This window comes from Macadamia integrifolia, chromosome 14 (genome assembly GCF_013358625.1).
Source record: "Macadamia integrifolia cultivar HAES 741 chromosome 14, SCU_Mint_v3, whole genome shotgun sequence".
In the NCBI taxonomy this organism is placed as follows: Eukaryota; Viridiplantae; Streptophyta; class Magnoliopsida; order Proteales; family Proteaceae; genus Macadamia; species Macadamia integrifolia.
In genome coordinates this window covers 28555731-28569364 of record NC_056570.1, presented here as the reverse complement: position 1 = coordinate 28569364, position 13634 = coordinate 28555731, and the positions used below count along the sequence as shown (strand labels likewise).

The 13634-nt window shown below is 42.3% G+C and overlaps 1 protein-coding gene across 1 annotated transcript in view; it reads right to left on the bottom strand.

The window, feature by feature from the left end:
• Positions 1-13634, bottom strand: part of LOC122061880 (phosphatidate cytidylyltransferase 1-like) — a 33582-nt gene that overhangs the window by 6784 nt on the left and 13164 nt on the right. The window contains exons 7-9 of the mRNA XM_042625406.1: positions 5007-5163; positions 3618-3665; positions 3418-3492 (exon numbers count right to left, since the gene is read on the bottom strand). Coding sequence (XP_042481340.1) covers positions 3418-3492; positions 3618-3665; positions 5007-5163 — 280 coding nt within the window. The remainder of the gene's footprint in view (positions 1-3417; positions 3493-3617; positions 3666-5006; positions 5164-13634) is intronic.

The following is a 13634-nucleotide window of genomic DNA, read 5'->3' as shown; positions in this document are numbered from 1 at the left end:
CCCCCCCCGGTAAAGCTTGAAACCAATTCCAGATAGGAAACTAAAAGCAACTAGGAAGCCTAATGTCACCCCATAGTTATCTCCTATTTAACCTACCCAAATAAAAAGAATAGATAAATACATACCTTAGGGTGATACTTGTGGAGTCCCATCCCCAAATATTGTTGTATTGATGAGTTGCAGAAGCAATTTCAAATCAGACTTGCCCTCTTCCGTAAGTGGTGGTGTCAGACATTAAATACATTTTTCTGTTTAGTACTTGGGCTGATAATGATGTGCATTCAAGAGAGCTTGAGATTTCAATCCTAGTCTCAATATCTCAAAGACACAGGCTTAAAAGAAGGAGTTCTTCCTCTCACTATTCCACTGGTTTTTCCACCTTGTTTCATAGTAAGGAGGTCGAAGACAACCACCAACCCCGTCCCCACCCACCCCCCCTCCAAAAAAAAAAATGTTCCTGTCTTTTTATACACAAGTATTTTAGTCCAGGAGTAAGCAAAAGACTTGTTTATAATAAGCTGATCACTCAAGCGTTACCAAAGGTCAGCGGTTACAGGTACTAGAGAGAAGGTTGAAAAAAAGGCAAGCAGATCTGATGATGTTTCATTTATGGTACTGACAGGCCGGTCGTATACAAACCTTTTCTGTTTAGCACTTGGGCTGATAATGATGTGCATTCAAGAGAGGTTGAGATTTCAATCCTAGTCTCAAAGTCTCGAACACAGTTGGGCTTAAATGAAGGAGTTCTTCCTCTCAACATTCTGCTAGTTTTTCCACCTTGGTTCAGTAAGGAGGTTGAAGTGAAGACAACCACCAAACCCCCCCCCCCCCCCCCGGGGTTATTGTCTTTAGAAGGGTGATTTCCCCTTTTGCCGCTTCTTATGGGAGAGGGCAAGTCTGATTTGAAATTGCTTCTACAACTCATCAACACAGCAAGATTTGGGGATGGAAGTACACAAGTATCATCCTAAGGTATGTATTAGAAACCCAAGGCTTAAGGCTGATAGAAGGAGAAACCTGTGAGAGATCGAAGTCTCTTGCTGTACCAACAGTAATGCCAGAACAGAGCATAAAGTCCGAAAGAGAAAATAGCCTAAAGGAAGCAAGTAGAAAGGAAAGAGGAAAGAACGTAACACATGGGAGAGAGAGAGAGAGAAGAGAAGAGACATGAATCACAAAGAAGAGGGTTTTGCGCCCGGGGGGGGGGGGGCGGGGGGATCGCACACGCACTAGCCACCAAGGCACTCACAAAATCAAATCATTCCATTATTTTCTAATCTGAAAAACTCTGCCATATGTACAGCATGTATAAGAATTTAAAATTACTAAAACTTGAAAAGAAATTCCAAATAGGAAACTAAAAGCAACTAGGAAGCTACTGTCTCCCTATAGCCATCTCCTACTTAACCTACCCAAATAAAAAGATTACATGCTAATCCCCAAATATAAATAAATAAAATTCTAAAATGTTCTACTAGACTAAAGACCCAAATTTGGACCCGGTTCTCTGCCTGGAAGTGCTCCTGCATCACCCTGCCTTGTATTCCTACTATGGTTCACATGGTTCAAAACAAGGCTATGCATTTGTTATAAAAGCAATAATTGGTTCAAATTCACATCTATCAGCATGGCACTGAGATCATGAATTGGCCCCTCAACACGTGGTACATGACAAGCTACACCAAATCTCTCTTCCTCATCCTCCCTTCTCAGCTTTTCCTGTGTTTCCACAACCACCTGCAACTCCACTAAACTTTTTAATGCAATTGGAATCTCAACCAATCCCTGATGAAATTCATCCCCATTAGTCTGTTACTCAGGGAACTCAGATAGGAAAACAGCATGACACTAGAACCCTAATATGATCCAACATGTCCCCTTTAAGGTTCCAGTTATCAATTTTTGCATATCCAATAGTGGCCTCTCCAAAGGCCTAGTTCGAGACACCATAAATATGGAGCAATCCCAAATATTTTCACCACCACCTTCGATTACCCATACTTCTTGTTCTGTCCAATAAAGGATTCCACAATTGGACCTTTACAATAATTCATGTTTAAGAACCACTCAATCTCTTCAACCAATGAAAAACAAAGGCCACATAACACCTCCCTCAGATCATTAAAATTACCAGTTATAATCCTGTACAATGAATTTCACCATTCTTAATCGCTTCTGGCTTAAGTTCCAACTTCCCAAGTGACACACCAAGCCTTGAGGTGGTTCATATGGGCCTTGATCATGGTTCAAGATCTCGGCGAGATCTCGCTAATATCTCATTTTTTCAAAAAGGAGAGACGAGATGCATGGCAAGATATAAATTGTACAAAAACTCGACCGAGATATCGAGATCTCACCAAATCTCACCTCTTTCTCTCTCTCTCTCTCTCTCCCTCCCTCTACTTTTTTGAAGAAAAAACACCAAGGAGAAGGATTTTGGTGCTTTTGCTTGAGGATCTCCATTCCTACACTCATTGAAGCTTAAAGAGTAGAGAATATTACCTCCTCATCCACATTTGGAGTTACTTTTCTTATATATGATGTCTTGTAAATTCTTATGATTATGTTGTGTCATGTGTTGATTGTGGAATAAAGCATACTAGCCTAAGGTCCGAAGAGTCGGAGACTACTTACATAAGGTATAAAGTCAAAGTACAATTTTAGGTTTGATTTTTAAAAAACTGATGTTGCCATTGTGTTTAGAAGGCCTAAAATATGGTAAATACCAACTTTCAAGGGCTACAAAGACTATATAGCCACCGAGACCAACCACCGAGTCAACTGGGAAAAAATGCATGATCTCAGCGAGATCTGGCAAGATAGGGGGCAAGAGCGAGATCTTAAACCTTGGCCTTGATTCCCACACAAGGAAACCCTGTTCAACCATCAGGAAATATATTTGTATAGTCTTGGCCTCAGCCCGAACAGCACACCTCCAATCCACATTGTGACTCCACCAAACTCTAGCAGCTGCCCATATCCGCTTCCCCTAAATAATCCCATAACTACTCAGGCCTTGACGACTGTCGGACACAGCTTGACTACCCACCCTGGAGCAAACCATGCTTTTGGAGACTACCAAGTTCATTGAAAGCTATGCAAGAAACTATAATAGTAAGCATACTACGTACATAGAAAGTATGAAATATGTTTTATGGAGAAAAAGGGGGAATCCTTATACACAAACAGCATACAGTAACAACTTTACAGAACAATACTCAAGTACCGATGCAAATGACAGCTCCAATTCAAAAGCACTATATGATGTAACGAGGCTTACTAATATTGCAAATGACTGCTATCATGAAAAGAATTTAGTTGTACGAGAATTTAATTATTTCTTTTAGCTTTCTATTAAACATCCAAAATGTTACAAAGTAGGGAATAACAAGAGACAACTAAATACTGCTCACTCACCCAGTCTGGCAAAGAAAAATATTCGGGCTTAAATAGTGGACCAGGATCACAGTGAAGCCAACCAGTAGATAGATCCTGCATAAGTTTTTCCATGGAAGCGAGATATTAAACAGCATCCAAAACAAAATTTTTTGGGTTGGCGGCCGGGGGGGGGGGGGGGTGTATGAAAACACAGAAAAGCATTATACATCAAAAGTTACCTTCCTTGGACATGTTAGCCATTGGAAACGCCCCATGATATTTGCTAGCTGCATAGGACATAAAGCAATGATATCATGTTAGCATAGATCAAATTTTGTTGACATCTAGATATCGAGACTATGAAAACCTTGTAAACAAGTATTCAAGAGCTAAATTCTAAGCATGCCCATAGCATCTATCATTAAGAAATGGGAAAAATTACACCCCCTCCCCTGTACCATGGCCTTATTACATCTTTACACCTGTGTTTTCAGCAATTACACCCCCTCCCCTACACTTTAAAGATTCTAACAAGACCCAATCCATTAGTTCCCATTAAGTTGGATCTGTTAAGTGATGGTGTCACTTAATACTAAACCATTTAATGACCATACCTTACTACAGGGCGAGATTACCTCTATACCATTTGATTAAAAGGAGAGGGGGGGGGGACATATGAACGTCTATGCGAGGGAACCTGGCTCATCTTCAGCTCTAGCGAAGTTGAGAAGGGGGGGGGGGAGCTGTAGACTCCTAAATTTGCCCCTCTGATGATGAACTACGGGCAAGGATGAGGCTTGTACGCTCTTTTTGCAGAGGAATCAGAATTTTCGGCAAAAATCCCATTTTTTTCCAACCTAACCTGCTGCATATCAATCTGCGGGGTTCAGCTTAGCATGAGAGATGTTGGGGATCCAAAACCAATATTTTTCAATGAAGCTGGAATGACCATGAAAGTAGTTGTCTCTCCCCTTTGCTAGAATACGGAAAATCTGTTCGTTTCGCATTTTACACAAACGTCAAAGCCAAGAAAGTGTCGATTCCTGTGTTGTTGGAAAATATTCAATCGATGTATTCATGCGAGAATCCGATACCCAGGTACTCTCTCTCTCTCTCTCTCTCTCTCACACACACACACACACACACACACACACAACAGTTATATTTAGGGTTTTGGGGGTATTTGGGTAGAAGAAGAACAAAAGGGTAAAAGGTCCTTCAACTTCTTTTCTTCATTAAAGGGTAAAATGGTCCTTTGTGTTTCACAACTTGCAGCATAATAACACCAATAGACATGGCGAGGGAGTGTGATTGCTGAAAACATAGGTGTACAGATGTAATAAGGCCATAGTACAAGGGAGAGGGCAAAATTTTTCCTTAATAAATAAATAAAAAATAACAAGTTTAAAACATGTAGACGGTAACCAACTAACCAAGAGGACAATTAGAAAGCATATTTCAAATACGAAGAGACACTGAGAGAATGGTCTCAAGAATAGTTAGTAATAACACCATGATGAGGACACAACAAAAGATTATTGAGAAATCCTCCCCCAAGACCAGTTATCAATCAAGCAATTCTCAGAAGCATTCTTTGTAGCCATTGGGAAAGGAATACATAATCTCACCACAAATGCAGAGATGATAGTTGCAACAGATGCTCCAATGAAACCCTCCCAAGTTTTCTTAGGAGACAACTTGATTAAAGGTGTTCGACCAAAGAAAAAACCAAAAATGTAGGCAGCAATATCATTGATTACAATAAGCGATGCTGGAAGAAGAAACCTGCACAGGTTTCTACACTTTATCAGGAAAAAGGAATATTAAGACAAAATATGATCTAAATAAATATATATTTGTCAAGTGTAAGATAAAGAATAAGTAAAAGGATTGAAAACAACAGGTGAAGAACATAATATGCAATGAAAGTGCACTTACATGAAAATAGTAATGTGATGCAGTTACACACTTGATCCGATAGGGGCATGTAGGGGTTTTGTTTATTTGTTGGGGTTATTTTTGTCAATTAGTAGTTTATTTATTTTATTATTCTCTCATTCTCTGTCAGCAGTCATGAATCAGAGTTGTGGAGTTGATTTTGATTCAAACTCTACTTCAGTCAAAGTCTGATTAGGTTAGTTTTAGTTTTCAAGTCCTTCAATATGCATGTAATCCAGCGAAATATTCAGAGTTGACTGAATGAATTGAAAGAAATTAATTGAGTTCCTTATGCAGTGTTGAGGCTACGTAGCTGGGTCTTCCCCTTCTTCCTCTGTTCAATTCAGACTGATGTTCTTTCTCAGGTCACACTTATTCTACTATGCTTCTTAGACTCTCCCTCCTTCCATTTTTTATGTTTCTAATTCAGTTCCATCTCGCGAGGCCTTTTCTCTTTTTGTTGAATATTACTACTTTACTGGTTTGTCCCAGTTGGACAAAACTGGTTGGCTGAGGAGAAAGCTTTGGGGTTCTATCATCCCTGTCCAGTTAGCTGCAGATTCAGATCTGATGAGAACGGCCAACAAGGTGCCGTGGGAAAATGAAAGAAAAAGGATATCATAAAGGTAAGGGAGAAAGGAGAAACCATGGGGGAAGGGGGAAGGCTCACACAAAGCCTTTTATCCCGAAAAAAAAAAAAAAAAATGATATATATATATATATATATATTCTATACAACAACATATCGTGAGGAAGGGGTGGGGTTGGTTACATATCTATATGGAAATAAAAAAAAGAAAATCCCCTAGATTAAACCAACTACTGAGACTTCCTAACCAGACAACTAAGGACCCTAAATTTCCTAAAACTAATTCAAAGACCAACAACTTGGGAATAAAATATAAATCCCTATCCAACTCTCACCAACAGGATCCACTAAAAGAAGATAATAATTTCATGCAACTCCCCCCTTACAGTAAATAGACCCAAAAATAAACACCCAGCGCAACCCAACCCAGTACTAAATCCTGGCCCAAATTTAAAAGTGCCTGAACATGGCAATATGTAATGGCAGAGGGAATCTCATAATTAAATCAAAGTACACAACCCAATTAAGTGTGGGGCATCTTGGTTAACTAATCTGTTTAACAAGATTATGAAGACAAGGAAAATGCCATATGAATGTAGGAGAAGCATTATAATTCCGATCAACAAAAATAAAGGTGATATTTAGAGCTGCAAGCTTGCAATAACTATATAAGCATAAAACTAACGAGTCATAATATAAAATCATGGGAGAAGGTTAGTGAAGCCCATCTGAAAAGAGAGTCTCATATCTCAGAGAACCAATTTGGCTTTATGCCAGGTAGATCCACGAAGTAAGCTATTTACCTACTCAATAGACTCATGGAAAGATATAGATCCGAGATGAAGGATCTCCACATGGTCTTTATTGATCTGGAAAAATCCTATGACAGAGTTCCTAGAGATTTAATCTGGCATGTTCTTGTGTAGAGTCCCTAGGGGCACCCTTGGTCCAATGGTAAGATGCGAATTTGCGACTTGGTGGTCAAGCAGTCGAAATAGACTCTCAACATTCTTAGGATAAAGCTGCGTAGCTCTCGCCTCCTGTGGACCTCACACATGAGGGAGCCTCGTGCACCGGGTACGCCCTTTTGTTCTTGTGAAGAGAGGGGTGTCGAATAAGGGCCTGCATGATAACTGTTTTGTTTATCTATTTCTCAATTTTTTTGGTTCTAGGAACAGGAAAAAAAAAAAAAAAAAAGGGAAGAAGAAGAATTGAAATCCATTTGCTAACACTGGGTCATTTTTTTGTTCCTAAGAATGAACCGGGACCAAAAGGTTACTGGGAAATAAAAAAAAAGAAGCATCTTTTAGGAACTTCTTTATCCCAGAAATAAGATGGAGAAATAGGGGGTTGCTCTAAAAATGAGCACATAATTAATTTGATGAGCAAATAAGCAATTTCACATTAAAAATAAACCGCCTTCAATGCAACTACAACCATGACCCAACCACTTCCTCCACTGCCACCACCTTCACCACCACGGCCACCACCAATGCCACCACTACTCCGCCATCGCCACCACCACCACTGCGTATGCCAAAATTTTGGGTATTAAATGGCATTTTGTAAATTTATACAAGTTCCATACACATTAATATGCGCTTAACAAACGCATTTCTATTTCTGGGCTATAAAAGAAATAGAAATTATTACACGTTTTTTTGCCCAAAAATATGACCTAGAAATAGAAATACAAAAAATCGTTTTGGGATAGAAATTTAGCCCAAAAAAAGAATGGTTATCATGCAGGCCCTAAATATGTGGACGTAATTATAAATATGCATGAAGCCATGGTGACTAGTGTGAGATGTAGGAGGTCAACGTAATGAATTCCCAATTACGATTCGATTAGATCAGGGATCAGCCTTCAGCTCTTATTTGTTTGTGCTTATCATATGTAAAGAAAGTTGAACCAACCAAAACCCATGAAAAAGAAGAAGCAAAACAGGGAGAGATATCTAGGCCCAAGATAGTTTTGTGTACTTAGCCATCGTGGTGCTCACCCTTATTTATAATCCAATAAGTAGAGTCTTAGTAGGTTTACTAAGACTCACACCTAATTACAATCTAATAAGGAAAACAAAAACAACTCTTAACTCTAAGACTCAACTTATAGCACGATGGGGACACTCCCCTTATTGTGAACACTCTCTAACCTCCCCTTATTTGTTTGTGCTTATCATATGTAAAGAAAGTTGAACCAACCAAAACCCATGAAAAAGAAGAAGCAAAACAGGGAGAGATATCTAGGCCCAAGATAGTTTTGTGTACTTAGCCATCGTGGTGCTCACCCTTATTTATAATCCAATAAGTAGAGTCTTAGTAGGTTTACTAAGACTCACACCTAATTACAATCTAATAAGGAAAACAAAAACAACTCTTAACTCTAAGACTCAACTTATAGCACGATGGGGACACTCCCCTTATTGTGAACACTCTCTAACCTCCCCCTCAAGCTAGAGTATACATATAGCAAAAGAGAGCTCCATCTTGGACCAACAAGAACTCCAACGAGCACAGAGAAAACTCCAAGCAACCATCATAAAGCCAGCAGCAATATCAGCTCAAACACATCAAACATTATATAAACATTGTGTCGGATAAAACTGAGCAAAACCATCAGCAACGAACAACAACGAAAAAAGTCATCCCCAAAGAAGGCACTCCAACAAAATTGTAGCATGCAAAAGCTACATCAAAATACATTCCCAAAAGTGTAGCATCCGACGACTACATCAAAAAACCTTCACAAGCCTCAACAGTGTAGCACCAGGTTGCTAGGTACCAAACAACATTAGATTGTTGAATATACCAAATAGCATCAACTCGTTGAATATAACAATCAACCCATAACATGATGAGGACACTTCCCCCTGTCGTGAACACTCTTTAACATAATGGATGATTTAAACAAAAGCATTCAAGACGAGGCCTTGTGGTGTATACTCTTCGCCAATGATATCGTTTGGTGGATGAAACAAAAGCGAGGATTAATGCTAAGTTAGAGGTATGGAGATCAACCTTGGAAACAAGAGGCTTTAACATTAATAGATTGAAGATTTAGTATATGATGTGTAACTTTAGTTATACCGATGAATAATGATATAGTGAAAATTGAGAGAGATCAAAAAGGTAGTTTTAAGATGTGATAAAGGAAATGACCCGAGCTTCTTCTTAACTGCCAGCATCTGGCCGTGACCATGGCCAGGGTAGCCCCCTTGTCGAAAAATTCTTCCCCCGCCCTCCACGAAATTCCCTCCTCCTCCTCATCCTTTCCTTCTCCCTCCCCCAACGCCATTCCATCTCCTTTGGGTGTCCCCTGGAACTCTCACTTCAAGCCCTCTCTCTCCCCCCTACTGAGAGCCTACCCCTTCGCTTTGTCCCACCTGTCTGCAATGGTGCTTCCCACGTTGCCGTCTGTCTCAAGGGGCTTCTCAACTCGAGGCTTCCCGGTGGAGCAATTCCCTTCTGGGACGATTCTTGGGGAAGAGGCCACCCTTCCATATGGTGAAGCTCTCCCTCTTAAAGCAATGGAGGACTGTTGGCACTGTTGATACCTTCCTTCTCAACCATAGATACTTCCTTTTCCATTTCTCCGATGAGAACGAACGTCTTAGGTGTCTTGAAGGAGGTCCCTGGTTTGTTGGCCGATCGCCCATCTTCCTCCGACCTTGGCACCGCCAGTTGCTTCTCAACCGAGAAGACTTCACCACCATTCCAGTTTGGATTTTCCTCCCTGGCCTCCCTTTGCATTTCTGGTGCACCGATGGATTGAGCACTATAGGCTCTGTTCTGGGTTCTCCCATATGCTTTGATGCTCAGACGTACAAAAAAGAAAGGCTCCCGTATGCCAGAATTTGCGTTGAGGAGGATGCAGCTACTAAACTTCCCACCTCCATTTCCATCCAGGATGGTGAAGATTTTTCCTTCCAACAACGGGTTGTTTATAATTGGAAACCCCCCAGTGCATTACTTACAGTGTTTTTGGTCACGACTCTTCCTCCTGCCCTAGGAGGCCGCCCCTACTGGTGAGAGATGAGGCCTTGCATGCGGATCTGGTGAATGCTTCTTGCCTCCAAGATCGATAATGTCTCCGGCAAGATCTAGACCTCCTTTCTGCCCTTCGGTCCATGGTCGACGAGGGAGAGGTCATGCCCGCGGCCGAAATCCTCTCTTAGCCACCGCTACTATTCCCGCTGTCCCTCCCTTCGATCACCCTCTGGTCCAAGGCAGTGGATTAACCGATGACAACCCTCTGGTCCAAGGCAGTGGATTAGCCGATGACAACCCTCTAGTCCAAGGCAGTGGATTAACCATAGGGCAAAACAGGTTCTCTATTTTGGCTGATGCATTGCGGCCCCTCGAAGAACCAATCAGGACTGCTGATGGTGATGTTGACGTGAGGGCTTCCTCCCCTGCCGATCGTGATACGGAAGATACAACCATCCCTTCCCAGCTTTCTTCCTCCACTTCCGATGAGAGCTTCTCTTCTGATGAGGACCTGGATCCATCTTCTGGCTCAGATTCCGATGAGGGATCCTCCAACTCTGATGGGGACAGATCCAATTCTGGTTCCCCAACTTCCTTGTCGGCCCTATCGATGTCGCCATCGTCAATAGCTGCTTCTTGGAGAAAGCCTCCTTAATCCTCTGTGGCGAGAAAGAAGGATTCGGCCCCACTTTATTCCCTATTGCGACACGTCAGCCTTTCATAAGAAAATCTCCCTCCGCCAGCACTGATGGGCCTGTGGCTCTCTCCCGGCCCACAAATCCTTCTGTTCCTTCTAAGACCAACCCTTCTACTCTTGCTGAGGCCCATAATCATATCCGAGCCCACTCCCCTTTTGAGCCTTCAACCCAGGCCCAGAACCAACCACTGGCCTAGATTTCCTCCTTGTCTCTTTTGAACCAATTGGACTGGGGCTTGGTATTGGCTCCTCTGACCCATCCTGTGAACCATATTGGAGCTTCTTCTTCACCCGACAGTCTCACTATTCCTCCCAGGACTAAGAAAAAATCCCAGCGTGCTTCGGCCTCCTTGACCATTGGCCTACCTTCTGATCTTGGAGGTAACACCCTGAAAGACTGCCCCTCTGTCAATCCCCATCCTTACCAAAGGAGAAGCAAACCCCGCCAATCGTTGGATGCCCGAGATGCCCCTACTATGCAGTTGTTGCCCCCTTCCAACTGTTCCTAATGTCCCAAGGAATAGTGTGGAATTCTAGGGGCCTGGTCTCCCCTTCTAAGCATGCCGCTGTGAGAACCCTTTTAAAAGATTTGAGACCCTCCATTTGTTGTTTGCTTGAAACTAATGTGAAGGAAACGTCCTTGGCCAGAATTGCGTCCTCCATTGCTCCCGGTTGGCTCTCCCTTTCCAACCACTCTTCCCATCCCAATGGCAGCAACTGCTTCTTGTGGGATAAAGCCAAACTAAATGCCACCCTCCTTTCTTCCTCATCCCAATACCTTCATCTCTCCATCTCTAACCCTATTAACAGCCACTCCTTTCTCACTGCCACCTATGGCTCCAACAGGGCAACAAATAGGGAGCACCTTTGGAGAGATATCAGACTCATTGCTAATCAGTTGGGCACCCACCCTTGGGGAATCTGTGGGGATTTTAATGTGGTCAGGTATTCCCATGGGAAGCAAGGAGGGGGGACCCTCGATATTACTAGTGTTGAGGCTCTTAATGCCTGCATTGAAGACATCTAGTAAATGACCTCAGATGGTCTAGAAACAAATTCACCTGGAACAAGAAGAGATCGGGTTAGGCCCGTATCGCTTGCAAACTTGATAGAATCCTTGTCAATAAAGCATGGCTCTCCTCCTTCCCTTCCTCCCATGCATCTTTTGAGAACCCAAGTATTTCTGACCATTGCCCCATTTATCTCTCCATCCTCCCCAACACCTCCTTCGGCCCAAAGCCCTTCAAATTTTTTGACATGTGGACCTCCCACCCGGATTTCCCCACCATTGTCAAAGAGGCTTGGTTGAAGCCAGTTAATGCATTCTCCACCCCTCTTTTAGCCTTGGCCAAAAAATTGAGAAATGTCAAAATTGCCCTCAAAGCATGGAACACTAACTCTTTCGGGAATATTTCTTCTCAAGTTAATGTTTGCAGGAATAATCTCTCTTCTATTCAGATCAGGTTGCAGTATGATCCCCTCAACCACCCTTTGGCTGAAGATGAGAAAATTGAGGCTGCAAATTTATCCTCCCTTTTCGCCCAAGAAGAAAGCTTCCTCAAGCAGAAATCCAGGATCAATTGGTTGGAGTTAGGTGACTCAAACTCAGCATATTTTCATAGGTCTGTGAAAGCCAAAAACAGCTTCAACTCTATTCTCAAGCTGATTACTTCTGAAGGGATTCAGGTTCATAAGGTTGATGAGATAAAAAATGAGGCAGTTGGCTACTTCAAGAACTTGTTCGACCCGGCCCCAGCCTCCAGCTCTTCTATCCCAAATGGCATCTTGGACAAATTCATACCTGAGACCATGTCTGATATACTTAGTGCTATCCCTACTGACGAAGAGATCACATATGCCATTCTCTCCCACAAGGCAAGCAAAGCTTCTGGCCTGGACGGATTTAGTATGGGATTCTTTTCCTCCCCTTGGGACCTTGTCAAAGATGACTTAATCAAGGCTGTTAAGAGCTTCTTCTACAACCCAAGCCAGATCAAAGGGATTAGTCACACCTTTCTTTGCCTAATCCCTAAGAAGGAGGGTGCGGACACTATGATGGATTATAGGCCCATCTCCCTTTCCAACCTCTTATACAAGTTCATTGCAAAGATCCTCGCTAACAGAATCAAGCGTGTGGTTGACTCCTCAGTTAGCGATAATCAATCGGCCTTTATTCCAGAAAGGAGCATATGGGACAATATTATTCTTTGCCATGAAATTGTTAGAGGATTTGAGAGGAAAACCCACTCTCCAGCTGCTCTTATGAAAATTGACATCCACAAAGCCTTTGACTCTCTCATATGGGATTACATTACCTCGGTCCTCAATAGTATGGGATTCCCTCCAAAATTTTCCAATTGGATTTACCACTGCATAGCCTCCTCTCAGTTCTCGGTTCTGGTTAATGTTAGCCTGGCAAGATATTTCTCCTCATCTGTGGGGATCAGGCAGGGATGCCCCCTCTCCCCTTACATCTTCTGCTTAGCTATGGAAGTCCTCTCCAGATGTTTGCAAAGGGCCATAGATCAGAACCTCATTGCTACCATCCCCAAGTGTAAAGCTTGGAAGATCACCCACCTTGCTTTTGCTGATGATCTGATGATATTCTCCAAGGCCAACCCATCCTCTATGCAGAACATCATGTTGTGTTTAAATCAGTTTGCCGATTTGTCTGGGCTGCGCATCAACCCAGCCAAATCCCTCCTATTCTTACCTAGGATCTCTGATGTGGACAAAGCTTCTCTCCTTCACCTAACTGGTTTCACCTTGGGGAGGCTTCCGGTGAAGTATCTTGGTCTTCCTCTTATTCCGGCCAGGCTCACCACTCATCATTGTTCTCATATGCTTGACCTCATCATGAAGCGGCTCAACCTCTGGAAAGGAAAGCTTTTGTCATTTGCTAGCAAGCTAGAGCTCATTAGATCTGTGTTGCAGGCTTTATACATCTACTGGTCCGGTATTTATGCTCTCCCAGTATCTATCATATCCAAGCTAGAATCCATGTTTGCTACCTTCCATTGGAAAGGAAGTGAAAGCTCTATA